The sequence below is a fragment of the Chionomys nivalis genome, chromosome 10, assembly GCF_950005125.1.
Source record: "Chionomys nivalis chromosome 10, mChiNiv1.1, whole genome shotgun sequence".
Classification (NCBI taxonomy): Eukaryota; Metazoa; Chordata; class Mammalia; order Rodentia; family Cricetidae; genus Chionomys; species Chionomys nivalis.
Window position 1 is genome coordinate 58,000,831 of NC_080095.1, and position 22,893 is coordinate 58,023,723.

At 39.5% G+C, this 22,893-nt stretch overlaps 1 protein-coding gene across 2 annotated transcripts in view; it reads right to left on the minus strand.

Annotated features, from left to right (window-relative positions):
- Positions 1-3,965: 3,965 nt before the first annotated feature.
- Togaram1 (TOG array regulator of axonemal microtubules 1) overlaps positions 3,966-22,893 on the minus strand; it is a 64,595-nt gene continuing 45,667 nt past the window's right edge. For both annotated transcript variants that reach the window (XM_057782758.1, XM_057782757.1), the window contains 6 exons: positions 20,344-20,470; positions 18,021-18,139; positions 13,724-13,913; positions 10,836-11,055; positions 6,087-6,173; positions 3,966-5,103 (listed from right to left, as the gene is read on the minus strand). In XM_057782758.1, the coding sequence (XP_057638741.1) occupies positions 4,838-5,103; positions 6,087-6,173; positions 10,836-11,055; positions 13,724-13,913; positions 18,021-18,139; positions 20,344-20,470 (1,009 nt within the window). In that variant the 3' untranslated portion in view covers positions 3,966-4,837. The remainder of the gene's footprint in view (positions 5,104-6,086; positions 6,174-10,835; positions 11,056-13,723; positions 13,914-18,020; positions 18,140-20,343; positions 20,471-22,893) is intronic.

The window sequence follows — 22,893 nt, forward strand, 5'->3', positions numbered from 1 at the left end:
CACAGAATAGGGCAAGGTGGGAATTCCAAGCAGATAGAGGAGAGTAGGTGGTGTCAAGAGAAGCCATGTACTTGCTGAAATAGAAAAACGCCTGTGGGTGCCCACTGGAATCTTGCCAGTAGGTCACAAACTCATGGTGATGCACAGATTAATAGAGGTGGGTTAATGTAAGATGTATGAGCTTGCTAGAAATATGCTTAAGCTATCGGCCAAATAGTACTGAAATTAATACAGTTTCTGTGTGATTATTTCAGGGCTGGGTGGCTGGGAAAGAAACGAGCAGTCTCTGACTACATGCTTGAGATCCTGTCGTAATTTTATTTAGTGATGAACAGTGATGGGGACGTGTAAGCCAAATAAACATTTCCTTACCAACATACTTTTGATCATGGTGTTTGATGACAGCAATAGCTATTTAAGCATTCTTCAGTGATTCAAGAAAATATGATATATGCACAATGGAACACTCTTTAGTCAATAAAGTAAACCCTATCATTTGCAGCAGTTTGGGGGTAAATGGAGAACATTATGATAAGTGAAATAAACCAGGTGCAGACACAAACATAACCTAACCTGTCATCAAAAATGATCTAATGTGTAACCTAAAATGGTTGAACTCAAGGAAGTGGGAGTAAGTAGGACTCATGGGGGGATGCATTAAAGGATAGCAAGCTTCACTTGGAATAAGTTTTGTACATCTGTTGTATATCATGGTTTCGATGTTAATGTATCCTTGCAAACTGCTTGAGGCTTTAAGTGTTCTCACCACAAATAAACATTACATGTGTTATATTCCATATATACATATAAACATATGCAATAAATATTTCTTTGCTTATGCAATTTGCAATTATCTGAATATAATCTTGGTTACAGAATTAATAAAAAGTTATAATTTTAATCTAGATGGAAGTTTTATCTTCAGAGTTCTTAATTTTTGGGCGGGGTCTGGTGAGATGGCTCAGAGGTTAAAAGCACTGACTGCTCTTCCAGAGGTCCTGAGTTCAATTCCCAGCAACCATATGGTGGCTCATAACCATCTATGATGAAATCTGATGCCATAACCATCTATGATGAAATCTGATGCCTTCTTCTAGTGTGTAGGCCCAAAGCAGGCAGAACATTATATACACAATAAATACATTTTAAAACAAAACAAAACAAAGACCTTTTGGGCATATACCTAAAGGGTGCACGCTCATACCACAGGACATTTGCTCAACAGTGTTCATAGCAGCATTATTCGTAATAGCCAGAACCTGGAAACAACCTAGATGCCCCTCAATGGAAGATTGGATAAAGAAAATGTGCTACATTTACACAATGGAGTACTACCCTGCAGAAAAAAAAAAAAAAAACAAGCACATCTTGAATTGTCAGGCAAATGGCTGGAACTAGAAAAACATTCTGAATGAAGTAACCCAAACCCAGAAAGACAAACACAGTATGTATTCATTCATAAGTGGATATTATATGTAAAGCAAAGGATTACTTGGCTGTAATTCACAGAGAAGCTAGGTAAAAAGGAGTACCCTAAGAAGGATTTGTATGGTAGGCCTCATGCAGAGGAAATAGTTAATATCTCTCGGGTAAACCGGGGAGCTGGAGGAGGAGATGAGGGATAGGAACATGAGAGATCAGGATGGATGAGTTGGGGTAAGGGCATAGGGGGAGAACAATGAAAGATAGCTTTTTTGTTGTTTGTTTCTTTGTGATAGGGTTTCTCTGTAGCTTTGGAGCCTGTCCTGAAACTAGCTCTTGTAGACCAGGCTGGCCTCAAACTCACTGAGATCTGCCTGCCTCTGCCTCCTAAGTGGTGGAACTAAAGGTGTGCACCACCACCACAGGGCTTGAAAGAGATATCTTGATAGAGGGAGCCATTCTGGGGTTAGGGAGAAATCTGGTGCTAGGAAAATTCCAGAAATCTGCAAGGATGATCCCACCAAAGACTACTAGCAATAATGGAGAAGGTACCTCAACTGGCCTTCACTTATAATCAGATTGGAGACTACCCTAATTGTCATCATAGAATCTATATCCAGTAACTGATGGAAGCCGATCTAGTGATCTACAGCCAAGTTCTGGGCTGAGCTCCTGGAGTCCAGCTGAAGCGAGGGAAAAGGGATTATATGAGCAAGGGGAGTGTCAAGATCATGATGGAGAAAGTGAGAGACCCCTGACGGGAGCTAGTGGCAGCTCGGGATTCCGGAATGACAGCTGGAGAACCTGCTGGGGAACTTGCATGGTGTTGTAATAGGAGCGGCGGGGCTGCCATCTCCCGGCCGCCCGCATGGCTAGCTTATGCCCTGAAATAATTACACGGAAACTGTATTCTTTTAAACACTGCCTGGCCCATTAGTTCCAGCCTCTTATTGGCTAGCTCTTACATATTGATCTAACCCATTTCTAATATTCTGTGTAGCACCATGAGCTGGCTTACCAGGAAAGATCTTAACCTGCGTCTGTCTGGAGTACGAGAATCATGGCGACTCATTGAATCTGCTTCTTTCTCCCAGCATTCTGTTCTGTTTACTCCACCCACCTAAGGGTTGGCCTATCAAATGGGCCTAGGCAATTTCTTTATTAATTAACCAACGAAAGCAACAGATTAGAAAGAAATCACTCCCACATCAGCATGGGACTGAACTAGGCCCTCTGAATGTGAGGGACAGTTATGTGACTTGATCTGTTTGGGTGGTTGGATCCTGGTAGTGGAACCAGGATTTACCCTGGGTGTATTAACTGGCTTTTTGGAGCCGATTCCCTATGGTGGGATAGCTTGCTCAGCCTTGATACAGGGGGAGGGACTTGGTCCTGTCTCAACTTGGTATCTAGAGTTTGTTGATTCTCCAAGGGAGGCTTTACTCCCTCTGAGAGGATGGGTGGTGGGATGTGACAAGGTGGGAAACAGAAGAAGGGGAAGGAGGGGGAACTGGGGTTGGTATGTAAAATGGAAAAAAATAAATAAATAAAAATATTGTTGGGGTTTCTGTCCTGCCTGGTTTCTGTCCTCCCACCAGGTCCCACGGCCATTTAGCCCCAAAGAAATCACACAAAGGTCTATATTAATGATAAACTGATTGGCCCATTAGCTCAGGCTTCTTATTAACTCTTATAACTTATATTATTCCATTATTCTTATCTATGTTAGCCACATGGCTCAGTACCCTTTTCAGTAGGACAATCACATCTTCCTTCTTCTGTGGTTGGGACAGGACTGGGGAGGAATGGCTTCCTCCTTCCCAGAATTCTCCTGTTCTAATTGACCGGCCTCTACTTCCTATCTGGTTGTCCCACCTATACTTACTGCCCGGCTACTGGCCAATCAGCGTTTATTTAAAACATAATTGACAGAATATAGACCATTGTCCCGCACCAAAATATAAAGTAAAAAAAATTACTTTCAGACCCTACTCAGAAGTCTGTAATTTACAAACCTAAACTACAGGCCTATAGTTTACCTAAAAGAAATTATATGGTCTATGGAATTATAAAGTAATTTAAGTCTTCACTGTCCTTTCGCTAACTTTCAAATAGTTTCAACATTCAATCATACTTCTGCTTGTTTGCTCAAAAATTATATACACACAGCACCACTTCATAAGATGAAAACAGCAGCTGGAGGAGTTGAGTAGAGGGCTGGCGAGTACGTATTTACAATCTGCAAGATCCTGGCTTCCTCCCAGAGCACACCCCTCCCCAGAGGCAGCCAAATAGATGGGAAACTCACTGACACACAAAGGAGAAAAGGACAACCAGAGAATTGGACTTTTAGAACAAGATACCGCCTTAGGATGCATCTAGCCTAGCTCTTAGAAGCCAGGAGAGGAGCCGAGAGGGTCTACTCTTGGGTAACCACTGACAGGGCAGATGAAATGAAGAACAGGTCAGTACTAAAGCATTGGCTTCAGTTTAACATATATGAGAGTTAGAAAAACAGGACACCTGCCACACATCTACAGAAATAAATCCTTTTATTTTATAACATTCCTTTTCTCCTTTAGGATGCATACAGTATGTGTAAGCCCAAGAATTCTGAGAAAAACTATAGAAGACCTGGCACTATTTTTGAGAATTACACAACTGGGCAGCAAAATAACACCTTTATAAATGGACAGACATACAGAAATTAAAAACTTAGTGTTTGCACACAAAAATAAAGTTACATTCAACACGTTTCTAAAACGTGCATTCAAATGGTTAATGTTTTCTAAGCTTTGGTCATCATGCTTTATTACAACTTGTTAATTTCACAATTGTGCAGATGATTAAACCCAAAAATTTAGCAAATATGCCATAATAACACAGCAGCAATAGCAAGCTAATACTGCATAATCATATTAGCAGACTGATTCAGAAACATGTTATCCACAAACAGCACACAAAACTTCTTTTGTGATAACATAGATAAATGACTTTTCTTCCATTTCATAAAACAAGGCAGAGTAATGAGACATAGCAGAACATGATTACATAATAAAAAGTATATTTTTAATTACAAATCTAATTGTACAAATGGGGCAACAAATTGCAGTTTCTATAGAATAGTGCAAATGAGCAGGATTTGTCTCAAAAACATTGAAAATTTAGTTCATTCCAGGTGCCATGGATTGATTTCATGACTACTAGTTTATATTAATTATTTTAGGTTTTCATGTGATGGCTAGAAGGTCAGATCTGTACTCACAGAGAGGCTGCAAATAAACATAGCCAATGACTTAATTTACATTAATTAATGTAACATGAAATGCAGGCACTCAAAATGCAAAATACAGCTTAAAAATTTAATTTGTCATCATGTAAATTGTCTGTTCATCATAACTATTTCATCAAAAACTCATAATTCACTTAAAACTGTCATATCGAGCAATTCCTCTAAACTTTTTTTGATATGCGGTGGTTGAGATGCAGCCTGGTTTAATAAGTTCTGACCCATCTGTGCAAAAAGTGCTTTTGACAATTTAGCTGTGGCTGTTCGTATATTTCCGCCAGCTCCAGGTAGGGAGCCACTGTGTGTCATATTCCCTAAGAGGTGCCATAAGACCACCAGCACTTTCTGTTCCGTGGCGTGAGGCTTCCTTTGATAAAGGTCCATGACAATATCTGAAACACAAAACATTGGCAATAGTCAGAGCTTCCCTGAAATAAGTTCAAGGTCTATTAAATATCAAATATCCCAAATATGGACTTCTGCCCTAGGCTATTTGTCCTAAATGATTAGGCCTTAAAAACAAACAAACAAAACTGGGCAAAACTTGTAAAGACTGGGATCTTCAGGTGTCAGGGGGCCATATGTGACAACTCGTTCAGGAAAATAAAATGCTGAAGAGAAAGAAACATCAAACCTATAGTAAATGTCAATGTTTTCCAAATGCAGTTAAATACAATTTATAGAGCTCAATCCGTGGAGCTTTCATCGTGAAATCACCCAACTGGTCCTCCATGAGCATCACATTGACGTTGATGCCCATCTAACAAAGGGCAGATTCTTTATCTTCATATTCCCTCTTTTAAAGAGTACAAAATGCTGGGCATCACACACAGGCTGTTTCAGAGTGCTAAGCAAGCAATCAATTATAGAACTACACCTTCAGTCTTGGAGTTATTTAAAAGAATATTTTGGAGTAAGTACATGTCTTAAAAGGTTCTTACTTCTATTCCGTATAGCAATGATACTAAATTGGCAGCTATGGTGAATTAAATGAAAATACCCATCAGCTTATCCATAAAATCATTTGCAGGAAAAGGGACACAACTGGTGATAATCATCTTAAGCAAAATAAGTCAGACTCAGAAATCCAAATATTGCAGGTTTTCCCTCATTTATGGGTCATAAATTTCATGTACATAACCCAAATTCCTTATGCATATAGGACGTGAAAGTAGAAGAAAGTCTGGCCTAAAAGACTGAACAGCAACAATGGGAAGGTGCCAGGGGAGACAGTGGGAAGTGACATATGGCCAATGTATGCAACATACTTGCATGAAAATGTTTGTCCATGAACTCTAAGTACAATGAATATATCCCTATAAAATTCATAATAAAATTCATATTACTTTAAAACTCATTACTTAAAATTATGTACCAGCAAGTTTTTCTGTCATATCTTGTTTTGCTTTTCCATTTAGAAACTGAGCTTTTGTGCAAAATGGTTGTAGAAGTAAGTAATTATCTGAAATAGAAAAAGAGACATTTCTAAGAAAGAGCACTCAATAACTTTGATTAAACAGCATGAACAGGAAAAAGCAATAATTTCCACAATGTAAATATTCCAACTTAAGAAGTCCGCAGACTTAATCCCTACTCATAGTTTTCTAAGAGAGTAATATTTTTGTGGCAAGGATGAAATGAAAGTACCCATTGACCATTAAAGAAATTATCACCGGGCATAGAAGGGAAAGTGCTGTCAATCTCCTGGGCATCTTACTTTCAAATGCTGGTGGCTTTATTATAAAACAATACCAGCAAAAAATGTTTTTTAAGGAGAATGTTTTTACATTTAATGTTTTTTTTAGAATTTTTTATAAATACATAAATTTTCCCTTCTCCAGAATTCAAAAGATTCACAGGAAGTGGTAAAGATAGTACAGACAAGCCTTTTATATTGAAAGGCTATATCTTACATAACTATAGGAAAAAAATCAAGCCAGGTGGTGGTGGTACACACATTCAGTATCAGCACTCAGGAGGCAGAGGCAGGCAAATCCCTGAGTTTGAGACCAGCATGGTCTACAAAGTAAGTTCCAATACAGGCAGAATTATTATACAGAGAAACGCTGTCTCGAAAAACAAACAAACAAACAAACAAACAAAACAAACAAAAAATCAAAATAGGGCATGAATGTACATAGTTCCATTCCATCCGTTTCTTTCTTCCTTTTTGTTTTTTCCCCCCTTGGTTTTTCAAGACAGGGTTTCTCTGTAGCTTTGGAACTTGTCCTGGAACTAGCTCTTGTAGACCAGGCTGGCTTTGAACTCACAGAGATCCGCCTGCCTCCCAAGTGCTAGTATTAAAGGTGTGTGCCATCACTGCTCAGCCTATTCCATTTCTTTACATATGATTTATACAGCAAATATGATACAGAAGGGCTTCTTCACCATAAACACTGTGCTAATGACTCCCCTTCTGTAGTGATAAAACACAAGGGAATCAGCTTAAGTGGAGAAAAGGTCGCGTTGGGCTCATGTTTTCAGTTGAGTCCATGCTCACTTAGCCCTTACTTTGGGCCTATGGTAGCACAGGACATCATGGAGGCTGACAGTAGTATAAACAGCTCACCTCATGGAATCCAGGAAGGAAAAAGAGAGGAGAGGCTAGGGTCCTAATATTCCCTTCAAGGGTGTGTCTCCAAAGATCCAACCATTTGTTTTAAAATGGGTTCTGCCTTCAGAAGTTTCTAAAATCTCCAATCAGTGCCGTGGATTGAGGAATTGCCTTCAAAAAAGGGGGCCACTGCAGAACACTTAAGATGTAAAATATAAAAATATCAATACTTGCCTCCCTATCACCCATCAATGCAGGGAACAACTAGAATGTTCATCACCTAAGTGATTTTGTCCTTTTGAAAATATGAGTAAATCAAACAAACGAGAATATGACTTCAATTTAGCTTTTTAAATAGCATTATGCCTCTGTGAATCATACAAGTATGAATCAACCCAAGTATCAAGTCTGTTCTTTCCTATTGCTTAATAGTGTTCCATGGATATGCCATGAGTTGGATGTAGTCTAAATGATGACTTACACTAAGTTTATATTTTGTTTTTCACTGGGTTCTCTGGCAGAAAGGGCAGGGGCAGAGCAAGACCTGCAGGACTTTCCCTGGGGCTAAGCGGGCTGGTGGACGACTCAGACCTCGTGTCTGGCCACCAGAGAGAAACACACACACTGAGTTGGGAGTCTGTCAAAGCAGGATCTCGTTTAACTGTATTAGGAAGAAACTTATATAGGCTGAGATAGAGGAGTGGGAAACCTAGAATGGGCCGAGGCGGAAGAAGGAACAAGGGCCAATAATATTCTGCTATGTTAGCAGCGACTGGGCAGAGGTGGGCCTAGGTCAGGTTGTGCTGAGTCACTGGCTGTGTGGAAGTTATAGCCAGAGACAGGTCTCCAAACTTGAGTTAGGCTCAGGAAGTTACACTAGGCCTCACACCAACTCAAGTTAGGCTCAGGAAGTTATACTGGGCCTCATGAGGCCCAACAGTTTTTAAAGAAACTTGAAATTCTTTCTAGAGTGGCTGTACTATTTATACTCTCATTAGAAATGTACTCAAGAGCCAGGCAGGCAGTCCTCTCCTTTAATCCAAGCACTAGGGAGGCAGAGGCAGACAGATCTGTGAGTTTGAGGTCAGCCTGGTCTACAAAACGAGTTCCAGGACAGTCAGAGATACACACAGAAACACTGTCTCAAGAAACAAAATAACAAGAAAAAAACACACACACACTCACTCAAGGTCCATTACTTCTGGACCCCACAAGCATTTGGTTCTTCCTGCTTCCTTCCTTTCTGGACATAAAAGTGTTTGGATACATGTGTGCAACAGATAAAGTATGGGGTCAGGGAGAGTCAGCTTTCCCCTTCCACCCCATGGATCCTGGGAATAAGACTTAGCAATAAACTCTCTTACCTAGTAAGCCATCTTTCTAGCCTCAGCCGCACTTAAAAAGAAAAAAATGAAGTCTGGTCTACAAGAGCTAGTTCCAGGACAGGCTCCAAAACCACAGAGAAACCCTGTCTCGAAAAACCAAAAAAAAAAAAAAAAAAAAAATGAGCTGTTCTAATACTCATATGGTATGGGAAGTCCTTCTGTATATGTGTTGCTTTTATTGGTTGATGAATAAAGAAACTGTTTTGAGCCTATAGCAGGGCAGAACGGAGGTAGGCAGGGAAAAGTAAAGTGAATGCTGGGAGAAAGGAGGCGGAGTCAGAAAGATGCTATGGAGCTGCCAGAGGGGAAAGAAGCAAGCTGCCAGCTGGAATCTTGCCAATAGGCCATGACATGGTAAAATATAAAACAATGGAAATGGGTTAATTTAAGAGGTAAGAATGAGCTAGAAATATGCATAAACTAATAGGCCAAGAAGTGTTGTAATTAATGTAGTTTCTGTGTGATTTATTTTGGGAGTCTGGGAGGCCAGGAAATGAACAAACAGTCTCCTACTACACTCATATAGTGATTGGTGTCTTTTCACTAAGGCAAAGTGATGCTGAATATCTTTTGTGGGCACATTTTTCATGTGCATGTCCTCGTCAGACAAAAGCTTCTTCATGTCTTTTTCTTGTTTTCTACTTGGATCTGTTTTGTTCAAGGTTGAGTGAGTTTTGACAGTTATTTATATATTCTAGATATGAGCTCTGTCTACTATGCTAAGGTTTCTGTCTCAGGATACATATTTTCTCTTTAGCTGCTTAATATAATTTTTTTAAATTAAAAAAATTAATTTTGTGTGTGCACATTACATAATGAGATATCTAAAAAACAAAGTTGTTTTGCTTGCATCTGATTTCTTCACACTTGGACTTTGCAATCCTGAAGATTTTGTCTTGTATCTGTCTTTGTATTCAATCCCAGTCATAACAATATTGTCTAAACATATAAAATGATTTACATAGAAGACTGCTTTCCTTCAGGGAGTCTGGAATTTTGTCACATCCTAGGCAAACACAATGAGAATCCAGGGAAGAGTCTTTGTCTTTAATAAGCTTCCTTGTTAGATAACATCTCACATTGGATGTGTTCTGTTTAGTGCTACTGGGAACGGTTCCTTAAAAGCTTGCATCTAGCCAGGCAGTGGTGGCGCACGCCTTTAATCTCAGCACTCGGGAGGCAGAGGCAGGTGGATCTCTGTGAGTCTGAGGTCTGGTCTACAGAGAGAGAGTTCCAGGCAAGCCAGGGGCTTCTGTAAAGGCTGGAGGGGTCTTTCCTTCCATCCATGTGGGTCTTGTATGAACTCACATTGTCATACTCGGTAAAAACACCTTTACTTGCTGAGATATCTCATCAACACAACTGAAGTATTTTTGACACTATTTTTTTGAGGATTTCATGTATGAATATTTACAACATTGCCATCACAAACACTGTACCTACTTCAACTCCTTATACCCCTCCTACTCCCTCTCAACTTCATAACCTCTTCATTACTGTTACATATGTAGTTGTACACACACACACAATCAGCTGAGTCCATGATGTCCTACACATATGCATATGCGTTTTGGGCCTATCACGGACTTATCCTTGGAGAACATGGAGTCTCCCTCTCATAGCAGCCAATAATGCCTGTGGCTCTTCATCTAACAGTGAGGTCCTGTGAGATTTCCCCTATCTATGTTGGCATGTCAACTGGTAACAACATTGTTTCAGTTTTCCTTACATGTCCATATTGTTAGTATTAAATTGATGCAACTCCCTGACATAGATAGAAGACACTATTTTATAGCAGATATCCTGGTCCTCTGACTCTTACAATCTTTTCCACCCTCTTAGTCCAGTTTATTGACATGCATGGATCATGCTTTTAGAATGATTCCTAAAGGTTTATGTGATGTCCTGAAGATGTTACCATGTAATGTCCTAAAATATAGCTAATGCTATATTTACATTTAAATCTATAATCCATTTAATTTAATGAATATGAGGCAAAAAATTTAGAACTCAGTGAAAAACACAGTCAATTTAAATACTTTATCATGAAAATAATTTAAGAAAAAAGTTTAGGATATACTAGTAAGGTACAAATATTATTTATTTCAACATATAAAAAACACATAGACTAAGAAAGCAAAGGAGTAAAATAAAAATCATTTGAATACCAATTGAGATTCCTTACCTACATGCTGACTCAGTGCATGAACAACATTTGTGGCAGCAGCATAGATGCCTGGGTTCTTGGAATTCAGATTGTTATCCACAATTGCGGGAATTAGCATGTTGATTATAGGAGACAAGTGGTCTCGAAGTAAAGGAATCATTTTATGCATTGTTTCTAGAGCCACCAGATTCACTTTGCTATTGGAATCATGAAGTCGAGACTTAAAAGCATCAAAAATCTGAAAATAAATTGGTAAATTAAAGTAAAACAATGTTTATACCTCTTACATTATCCTTGTTTGCCACTTCTTATTTCTCCTACTTTACTCTTCACACACACACACCACACACACACACACACACAACACACACACACACCCTATTTGTTTGTTTGCTTTTCAAGACAGGGTTTCTCTATGTAACAGTCCTGGATGTCCTGGAACTTGCTTTGTAGATCAGGCTGGCCTCAAATTTACAAGTTCTGCCTGAGCCTGCCTCCTGAGTGTTGGGATTAAGGGTCTCCACCACCACACCTGGCTACCACACACATACCCTATTTAAACTTAACTCAGATAATAAAAACTTTATGATTTGTCAAATTTAAATGTTTACAGGTAGTAAAAATCATCCCAAAAATGTTTAATAAACAAAGGCTACAAATGTGGCTTGATAGGAGGCTGACTGCAAACATAATCAAAGTGCTGTTAGTTAAGATGCAGGCCAGCCTCATTTGATGGTAAGAACTCAGGGAAAGTTCCTATAATCTCTTTATGCAGAACAGAAGACAAGGAAATTTTACCGCAGATATTTGACATAATTTTGGTTAGCACATTTATTTTTTTTGTTTGTTTGCTTGTTTTTCGAGACAGGGTTTTTCTGTAGCTTTGGAGCCTGTCCTGGAACTCCCTTTGTAGACCAGGCTGGCCTCGAACTCACAGAGATCCACCTGCCTCTGCCTCCCGAGTGCTAGGATTAAAGGCGTGCACCACCACCACCCGGATTTGACATAATTTTGGTAGGACAATTAAATGTAATATCAACTCCCTCCCTTAAACTACAGTAAGAATCAAAGCCAAGATCTCATGCTTCCATGCTAGACAAGTGCTCTACCATCAAGCTATATCTCTAAGCTTTTCAGGGGCCCCGCACTCCACCCATACACACACAACAGAGGCTGCTGAGGATGACCTGGAACTATGCACATGCACCACACTCTAGCTTATGAGGTGCTGGGGACCTAACATGTTTGTGTGTGCTAGACAAACACTCTACAAAAAAGTTACCTCCCCAGCCTCCTCAGAGTCGAGTTTTATTATTTTTTAATATGATATTTTATTATTCCTGCTTCTTCAGATTCCTTAACTTTCATAAATCTCACCACATAATACAATGGATGTTAAATAAGCCTTTTGTAGGGTCAGGCAATCAAGGAGTTACTCTGTGAAGCTAAGGCCATTAACTAATCATTCTTTATACTTACTTATTTTAATTTTTCTTGTTAAAAAAAATTAACCAAGGCCGGGCGGTGGTGGCGCACGCCTTTAATCCCAGCACTTGGGAGGCAGAGGCAGGCGGATCTCTGGGAGTTCGAGACCAGCCTGGTCTACAAGAGCTAGTTCCAGGACAGGCTCCAAAACCACAGAGAAACCCTGTCTCGTAAAACCAAAAAAAAAAAAAAAAAAAAAAATTAACCAAGAGATTTACTTTTATTTAACAGATACTAGAAAATGACTCACTGGAATTAAGAAGTAATTATGGTATGCTTGTCAAGTTTAATGTAGTTATGCCAACTTTAAATGGAATTTAATAAATTACTAATAGAATTAACTGAACTAAATTCTAGTAAAACAGAAGAAACCTGTGCTCATACCACAATATTTATTGATCTCCGTGCCCTTGTTTCTTTATCTAAAAATCCATTAAAAATTATATAAATATATAAATAAGTATATATCCTATTTTTATTTACTGATTTCTAAAACACATAAAAAGTTTTAACATCTGTAATAAAGCAAATACTAGGTCTCTTAAATTTTCATTTAAGAGTATGTATTGACTCTCTCAATATATATATTTACTGAAGCCAGGCTGAGAACTCTCTGAATACCAAGCTTACCAATGTATAAGAAGTTTCTACTGACTGTCTTTTTTTCTTTCTGTTTATTTTTAACTGTGTGTATGTGTGCACTCGTGGAATGGGCACTTAGTACAGATTTCCTCAAAGCCAGAGGCAGCAGAATTACAGGCAGCTAGGAGCTGTCAGAGTGGGTGCTGGAAACTCAGCTCAGGTCGTTTGGAAGAACAAGCACTCTCAACTTCAGAGCTGTCTCTTCAGCCCCTACATGACCAATGTCTTATTTTTTTCCTATTACATTTTAACTGCCCACCATATTTTTAACATAGCAAATCCTATGTAATCCATTCCTGTTATTAAACTTATTTTTAATACTTTCAAATAACATAAATAAAGTTCCATGGTTTTGAGTAATTTGCTACATTAATGTTTTTTCATTTAGATTACAAATGAAAATCTTGAGAGCAAGGACCCGAATTTGATCCTTTGGTTCCATGTGTGAAAGGAGTAAACGACTTCCCTAAATCTGTCTTCTGAATTCTACACACACACACACACGCACACACACACACGCACACACACACATGCACACACACATGCACACACACACGCACACACACACATGCACACACACACATGCACACACACACACGCACACACACACATGCACACACACACGCACACACACACACACACGCACACACACACACGCACACACACATGCACACACACACATGCACACACACACATGCACACACACACACGCACACACACACATGCACACACACACATGCACACACACACAAAACGCTTAACAAAATTAACTTTCTTACCTTCACAATGTTGCCAACAACAAGTTCTTGGTTGTTTTCAGTATCTGATAAAAGTTGTTTAATCCCATTAATACGATCACGAAAGTCTTTTGCATTTAATAAACCTGTTATGACTTTAATGTACTCAGCACTTTCTAAGGAATTTCGAGGAGCTGGTTTTCTGGGGGCTTCTCGAACTTCAGTTACTTCCCTAAAATAGAAGACAGATTTCATTTTTACTTCCTACAAAATCTAAAATTAAAAATTTTTACATAAATTCAGTTTTTAAATTTCAGAAATGATGCGGCATGCCAGTGCTGGGAAGCCCTAAGAGCAGGTGATGGCTGGACGGGACCCCAAAGTTAGCACAGTTTTACTAAAGGCTGAGATTACAGACAGACACCAAACAAAGACACATGGTCCAAGTCTATAGAAAATCAGACACAAGTTTTCTTTATATTTATTTATTTATTTATTTATTTATTTATTTATTTAGGGACAGGGTTCCACTATAAATCCTGGATGCCCTGAAAAATCTAGTCAAGGTTGGTCTCAAACTCAGAAAGATCCACCTGAAAAATAAATAAATAAATAAATAAATAAATAAATAAATAAATAAATAAATAAAAAAGAAAGATCCACCTGCCTCTGCTGACCCAGTGCTGGGACTAAAGGTGCACACCACCAAGTCTGGTCAAGAACAGCAGTTTTAAACTGGATGTGGGAACATACATCTTTAATCCCAGCGCTCAAGAAGCAGAAGCAGAAGCAGGTGGATTTCTGAGTTTGAGGACACTAGGGTTACACAGAAAGACCCTGTTTTAAATAAACAAACCAATAAATATAATATAATATGTGGAGTAACAAAGGGAAGCACTGAATGTCAACTTTGGCCTCTGCATATACATGCATCAGAGCATGTACACACACACACCCACACCAAGAATCTTTATCTAAAACATAGGATGTAAAACTGGTACTTGGAAGGCCCCTTTCTAAGCTGTCTGTAACCTCAGCTCATTCAGACCACAGTCCAGCATGCCACATACACTCACTTGGATAGCATCCTCTTGATGCACAAATATAAATACTATTCCCTGACCAACTGGTATGGGATGAAGAAGGGAGACTTTATCTTAGTTCCTACAATGTTCTAATTTCAACAGGAAATAGACCTCCAAAAATCCCTTGGACCCTATCTCCCTGTAACCTGTTGAATAAAGCTCTTCTTCAAAATATAAGCAAAGAGGCTGGAATCCTATGTCACAAATGCTGCACCTAAGATATTAGCCATGCCTTTTATCTTATCTAGTGCCTTCACTGAGCTCCTAAACTCCTAACATGTAGCAGCTTCAATACAGGTAAAACAACAGGGTTCAGTGCCAACATTACTGCCTTAAACCTTACCTAATCCCTTTACTAGTCTGATGAGGTCAGAGATCCTGCCTTCTAACCTGAGACTCTTCTCTCTAAGCTCTCAATGTTAGGAGTTTCCTTTTCCCTATGCTGCTGTTGGAACCTCCTATCGCAGCTACTATGTTGTGAGTGGCCAGCATTATTAAAACATACTATATCTATCTATCTATCTATCTATCTATCTATCTATCTATCTATCTATCCATCCATCTATCTAATCTATCTATATATTTGTGTGTGCACACAATGTATGTGCACACCATGTGTGGAAATGCAGGCCCTCACATGCCATGGCACTCATGTAGAGGTGAGAGGACAACCTTCGGTGTCAGTGGTCACTGTCCACTTTGTTTCAGACAAGGTCCCTTGTGTTTTTATCACTGCAGATGCCAGAATAGCTGGCCAGTGAGCTTGCAGGAGTGCCGTCTGCTCTCATCCAGGAGCAGCGCTTCCAGGAGTGCCGTCTGCTCGCATCCAGGAGCAGCACTGGGCAGCACACAGGGTTGCTGTGTCTTAATCTGTATGAATTCTGAGAATGAAACTCTGGTGCTCATGTTTACACAGCAAGCACTGCATCCAAAGAACCAACCCTTCAGTCCTCACTTTTGTTGGAGACATGGTCTCACAAGACTGGCCAGTGAACTCATTCATTATCCTCCTGCCTCAGCCTCAAAAGTAGCTGGAATTACAGGAGTACACCAACACACCAGCCTGAAATCAAGAGCATTTTGTTGTTATTTTGTTTTTTCTGAGAAAGAATCTCATTCTGTAGTTCATTCTGGCTTGGAATTTGGTATGTAGTCCAAGCTTGTCTCATAAAACCCTTGTGCCTCATCTCCCAAGAGCTGTATTACAGGTGTTAATAAACATACCAAGCAAAAAATTTAAAAAGCATATTAAATGAATGAGCCCAGGCTGACCTCAGAATTTGCTATAGAGTCAGTCTCCTAAGTGTTGGGAGATAGACATGTGTTAGGACTGTCAGTTTATGAGATGCTGGGCATCAGACCCGGGTTTCACGCAAGCTACACCCTACGGATGACACCCCCCCAGGTCCAGGCCTGAGCACCTGCCAACTCCAGACTTGAATTTGTTATTAAATTTATACTGAAATACATAGACAATTTTCAAGGTATATGTATATAAAAAATATAAATTTTTTCTGGCTGGTTTTATGTCAACTTGATGCAAGCTAGAGTCACTGTCAAAGAGTCTCCTTAAGATTAGTCTGTAGGGCATTTTCTTAACTAGTGATCGATAGAATCCAACCCTGTTGGGCCTTCAGCTGCTCTTTCCTGCTAAGGGCCTTCTGATTCTTCGGATAAAGTTCAATGACTTTTGAGAGAGTAGGGCAAGCGCGAGTCCCAGTGGTCTTATCACTTGCCCCAAGAGAAATCGACTTAGGACACAAATATCCCAAGGGCTGACTTGCTGCTTCTCCTTTTCCGTGTGTGGCCACTGGCTCAACAGTTTTACAAAGAGACTGCAGGTACTTTGCATTTGAGAGCTGAGGGGCCTGCCAAGCTTTAGTGGCAGCAGCCAGCTATTTGGGCGAATACTCTTGGATCATACAGAATTTGTTGCTGCAAATCAGCATAAGCCCCAGCCCCAGTTAACATATCTAGATTACATTGAGCTTGACCTGCTAGAGAATTTAACTGGGCCATTTGCATGCAATTTTCCTGATATTCCCCTTGCTATAGGAGATAATCTCCCCCAGATAAGACAGCACGACATAATTGCTGCCAATCACTTGGTGTTAAATTCAGAGCGGAGAAAGACTCTACCATGGCCAACGCAAAGGGTGCTTGAGCCCCCTATGCAGCAACAGCTTCCTTCAATTGCTTCATTTCTTTAAATTGTATTGCAAAATGTTGGCGAATTATTTGCCCTGGGTTGTTGGTGTCTGGCACCTCCATTACTGGTGCAACCATGTGTGTAGGACGGAAGCAAACTCCTTTGTTTTGTTCAATGTTAGAGCCCCTACTTAACAGTGGGGCCGAGGGAGTTGGGTGTGAATCTTATTTTACTTTACATTTTCTCAGTTTTCTACAAATATTTCTTATTTCCCTACGTATGATTTCCTCCTCATCTTTCGATGATTCCTCACTATCCTCTAAATCATCAAACTCCTCTCTAAGCGACTGACTGTTTTCTGAACAAGGCAGAGAAGATACTGTTGGCCGGGAACGACCCTGTCAGCTTACCTCTCTATCTCAGTGGGGCCTCCAATTACCTTGCCTGCATGGCCTGGAACCAAGCGAAGGACGTCAGGACTAACATATACCCAAGGGCGACCTCTCAGTGTTCCCTAGTTCCCAACCAATATCGTGGTGGGACCTCCAACTCAACCGCTCTGTGCCCTACAATACAGTTCGCAAGCTTCGGGCAAGAGGCTGGAGGTTGAGGAAACACACACAGAGACAGACACACGGACGACTAATCACTGGTACGAAGCCCTTTCTTTCATAGCACCATGGAGGCTTAAATACCCAGCAGTCAATGGCCAACAGGTGAAAATCCCATCTTCTGATCCTCTAGGCAAGGCACACCTTTTAGTAACTCCAATCAGAAGGCTCTAGCAGGGAAGAGCAGCTGAAGGCCAGGACTCCAGTTGGTCCCAACACAACCCATTTTGGGTGATGCCAACCCTGGGCAGGTAGTTCTGGGTTGTATAAGAAAGCCTAATACCGGTAAGTTCAGTAACACTACAATTTCACTAAGGTGCATGTAAAGTTTCCAGGTATATATAACTGCCCAATTAAAGTTAGTTATCTCAGATTTTCTAGGTTCTTACTAAACATTTAAGACTCATTAAGTTTGACGAATACTACAGAACTAGGTCATGAGAACATGAAGTTGATATCATTTCTTAAATAGTGTGGACTTCTGGTTACATTACCTTTCACCCGGACTGAAAGCATCTCGAGAAACAGATGATGACCTCGTGTGTCCAACACTGCCAGTGTGAGAACGCCTTCCTTTTGCTGACGGCGTGTCTAGAGGTATCTCTCCCAAACCCTGTAAGGAAATAAAAGTCAATGGGAGACATATTTAAACTAGCAGTGCATTAACTTACACAGAAGCTTTTCAAAGCAGCCTGTTAAAACACACAGTGTGTTTTACAGAGCCTGGAGAAATGGCTCAGTGGGTAATAGCACTTGCTGTGCATGCCTGTTACCCGAGTTCAATTACTGAAACCTACATAAAAGTAGAATTGAATGGGGAGAACCAATACTACAAAGTAATTTTGACCTCCACGAGCTCATGAGGACATGCTCACAACTGCACACACACACACACACACACACACACACACGATAAATGTGTGAAACGCTAAATGTTTAATAATAGAGGTTTTTAAAGGTATAGATACACAAAATACCTTGGGAGTGATGGTAAACTAACAGGTTTTGATGCCAGCACTGTCAAATTTACAGTGTATGTTAATATGCTTATGATTATACACTCTCCCATCACCACCGTATTGAGGATTAACCCTGGGCTTTGTCCATTAGTGATCTAATTCATAATCACTCTTTATCTCAAACAGGATCTTACCATGTAACTGCCTGGAACTCACTACTCAAGACCAGGCTAGCCAAATTCACAGAACTCCACTGGCCTCTGCCTGCCAAGTGCTAGGATGAAAAGTGTGAACCACCAAACCCTGTCTTACTCTCTAAAATTAAAAAAAAAAAAAAAAAAGATTACATTTTATTTTTGATTATCTGAATACATATAGGATCGAGTACAGTGCCCATGGAAGCCAGAAGAGGGCATTAGATCACCTGGGGTGGAGTTACAGGCAGTTGTGAGCTGTCCACTGTGATGGTGAACTCAAGGCCTCTGCAAGGTTATCACCGTTTAACCACTGAACCATTTTCCCAAAACTTAAAGTACTTTTCTCAAGGCTTAAAATGTATACAGAAAAGAAACATAACCCATAAGTAGTGAATTTCTATATAAACCTGGAGCAAGAACACACATTGGCTTAGCACCATTTAAAACCCAGTGGGTAAAGGCAATGCTGCCAAAATTGGGTGGAGGCTGGGCCCTAAAATCCACAGGAAGGAAAACTGCTGTCCTCTATCTAACCTACATACACACTTATCACGGTACAAACACACAAACACACACACAAAATTATAGATTTTTCTATTTATTGTACTGGAAATGACTCATAAATACGATCAACTTCATTTTAGTCAGCTGTTTGCACGGCTATTTTAATAAGTTCTATACGAGTAAGAATCTCTATGAAATAGTCAATATCGACAGACAGAAGAATAGCTCTAAGATGCCTGTTACTATATATCTTTGTAATATCCCTTTATAAATCAGTCTTCCTGAGCCCATGTCATTAAAAAAAGACATAAAGCTACAATATAAGAATTATATATTAAACACATTAAAAATAAATGTGCTTTCTCATTTTTTCTCCTATCCTCATTTTACAAAAAATAAAAATTCTAGTTGCAGAATGAAGTGCTACGCTGAACAGCATTTGGTTGGAAACTTTCAGAACAATAATGCAAGCTTACAATTGTAACAGACCAAACAACATCCTAACATATTACCTTAATATTTTCTTCAAACAGTATCTTACTATTATTTAGGTTTTTTGTTAAGATTTATTTTAAGAATTATTTATCATCTTATGTGTTTTGCCTGCCTATAAGCCTGGTACCTGGAGTTCAGAAGAAGATACTGAGTCCCCTGGAACTCAAGTCACAAACAGTTGGGAGCTTCCATGTAGGTGCTCGGTATTGAACCTGGGTCCTCTGGAAGAGTACCTATGGTCTTAACCACTGAGCCATTGCTCCAGCCTCATAATTTAAATCTTAATAAGCAATAAATATTTACTCTTCAAGTCCGATAGTACATATATCTACTTAGAATTGCAGGTTAACCTTATTTCAAGATGGGTAACATAGAAATGATCTAAAAAACAGGTGTTACTATTCTTTATGTTTTTGGAAAAATATATATTAGTTATTTGTATTTATTTCTTAATCCAATATTTATTTATTTATTTATTTGGAGCGTGGACCGGTCTTTTTGAAACTGGGTACTATGTTGTCAAGGGTAGACCAACACTCAATATGTAGCTGAGGATAACCTGAACTCCTTTGATTCTCCTGCTCCACCTTTCAAGCGCTGTGAGAGCCTAGCTTATAAGCTTTGCTTTTTAAATTGTTTTACACAACAAACAACTTACATACCTTTTGCCGTAAATTTTTAACAGATTCTTTAATGTATGGCAAATCTTTAGATGGGATATACTTTTCAAGCATTTTTTCAAAGTTAGGATGACCCATCATGAGGAAAAGCATCTTTCGACCATAATACCTATGGATGTGTGAGAACCACATTAGTGCATTTTCATACAGTAACGATGTTTCTGCCCCGGATGGATGCATTTTGCCCAATGGGTGAGGCTATGACAGAGACTGCTGGTTCCTTAAGTAGGTAAATCACTAAGATTCAGACACACTGACTGTCCTTGAACGAATAGCATTCCCCTATTCTCCTGTCTGCCTCCTTTTAAAGTTACTGTAGCTTAAATCTTTCAACCACGAGTCAGACGGAAAGCACAAAGGTATGGCTAGTTGTGTTTGTTTTTTACATGTGCTATGGTCCATATTCAAGCTTGTACTCAGATGCATCATCTCTGTCTTGGCCTCCTCACACACTGACCTTGCTGCTCTCCCCCAGCCAAACATCTGACCTTAGTTAACCTCTACATCCTACCCTTCTGACTCACTCTCTCCTTTTCTAACTCAAACTTAGCTAGATGCCACTCTTCAAAATTCTATTTTCTGTCATTTAAGGTATAAATTTTAAAAATGAACCTAATGTTAGATGACATAATTAAGGTTGCTACGCTACTGAAATGGTGGGGTAGTCTTCAAGCTAGGATTATGTTACATAAAACTAAACATGATCCTTTAAGGGAAAAGGAGCCAAATGTCAATCTAACAGAGGAACGTCAGGCTCCATAGAGGTGCACATTGGAGATATGCATGGGCAGCGATCTTAGCAGCACAGTAGCACTCTGAACAGAGGATCAGCCCTGAGGTAAGTTACAGTCACACTTGTGCGGACAAGTGTTGTGAAAGCAGGATCTAGAGCAATCTCAGGCCAGGCTGTCAGCCAGATCTCTTCAGATGTAACTAAGCTGCAGAAGAGGAGGAGGCAGTACAGAACGAACAGGGACTTCCCACAAACTACTCAGGTAAGTCAACCCACTCGACTGTAACTTCAAGAACAATTCAACTTGTTAGCCTAGAATATGAAGACAAATAGATCTGCCGTAAGGTCAGGACTACAGGAAAGGCCAAAACAAACAAGAAAGCAAATAGCCACTCTCAAAACATGAGCGACAGTGAAATTCACAGATTAATTAGAAGAATTTTGCGTTCTCTAACTATAAATAATGACAACAGAAGTAGTAGAGAGGCTTAGAGCAGACCGGGTGTACAGCTCTGTGGTACAGCACTTTTCTAGAGTGTATTAGGTTCTAGGCACAAAGAGGAAAAACACAAAACAAAAAAGTAAAACAAAGACACACACCACATACCCCCTTAGAATCCTTTATTTCTCCCTCTAACTAGTCAATGGTTTAATCCTCTTGAATTCTTGTTTTGTTTTGTTTTGTTTGAGGCAGGGTCTTACTGTGCAGACCAGGCTAACCTAGTCTTGAGATAATCAGCCTGCTTCAGCTTCCTGAGTTTTATTAGGATTACAGGTATGTAGCATTATGCCTGGGTCTCTTGAATGTTTCTAAATGTTTTTATTTGTTTGTTTTATATTTTCAAAACAGGGTTTCTCTCTGTAGTCCCAAATGTCCTGTAACTCACTCTATAAAACAGGCTGGCTTCAATTCAGCGATCTGCCTGCCTCTGCCTCTTGAGTATTGGGATTAAAGGTTTGTGCCATTACTCCAAGAAGCTATATATTTCCCCAGAAAATTCTAATTTTTTTTTTTGCAAGACACTACTGGTTACTATGTCCAGCCTTCCTAAATTTATAAAACCTAACCAACAAAGACAAAATAACTTACTGAAGTGATGTAGTTGAGGAACTTTATCTAGGCTTCTGACTAAATAAAAATTTCCTAATACCACCATAAGTATCAAGCTATAAATATTATCTTGCCTTCTTTTGTTGAATGTTATTAATCTTCCTAAACTGCTTCAAGTAACAGTCACCAGAAACTCATGAAATATTCTAAGTATAAATACACCATTTTCTGCTGATAATATGCAGTTAACTATGTTCCTGTATTTTACATTTGTACCTCTTTCCTTGATTTTTATCAAATTGCTTTAAAATGTAGTTTTTCCCTAAATATATTACCTGACTTTTGCACACACAATGAAGTTCTGCTACTTCTCTGCCTATTACAGTCTTGTGTCACTTAAAAACTTACTACTAGGAATCATGAAGTGCCATCTGAGTATTTGGAGAATTCATGATGTGCTTACTCGGTATCATTTACAAATTGGCAAATAAGACTCTTCTCAGTATCAATTTGAGACCTCATTTCTCCATTTAGAAAAATGTCAAGATTTTTAAAAACCTTGTTTTCTCCTTCTAAGGCTGTTCGTCTTGTTTTGTTTTTCCTTTTGGTTTTTTGAGAGAGTGTTTCTCTGAACAGCTCTGACAGTCCTGTAACTCACTCTGAATACCAGGCTGGCCTTGAACTCACAGAGATCTGCCTGCCTCTTCCTGCTTCTGCCTTCAGAGTGTTGGGAAAGGTGTGTGCCACT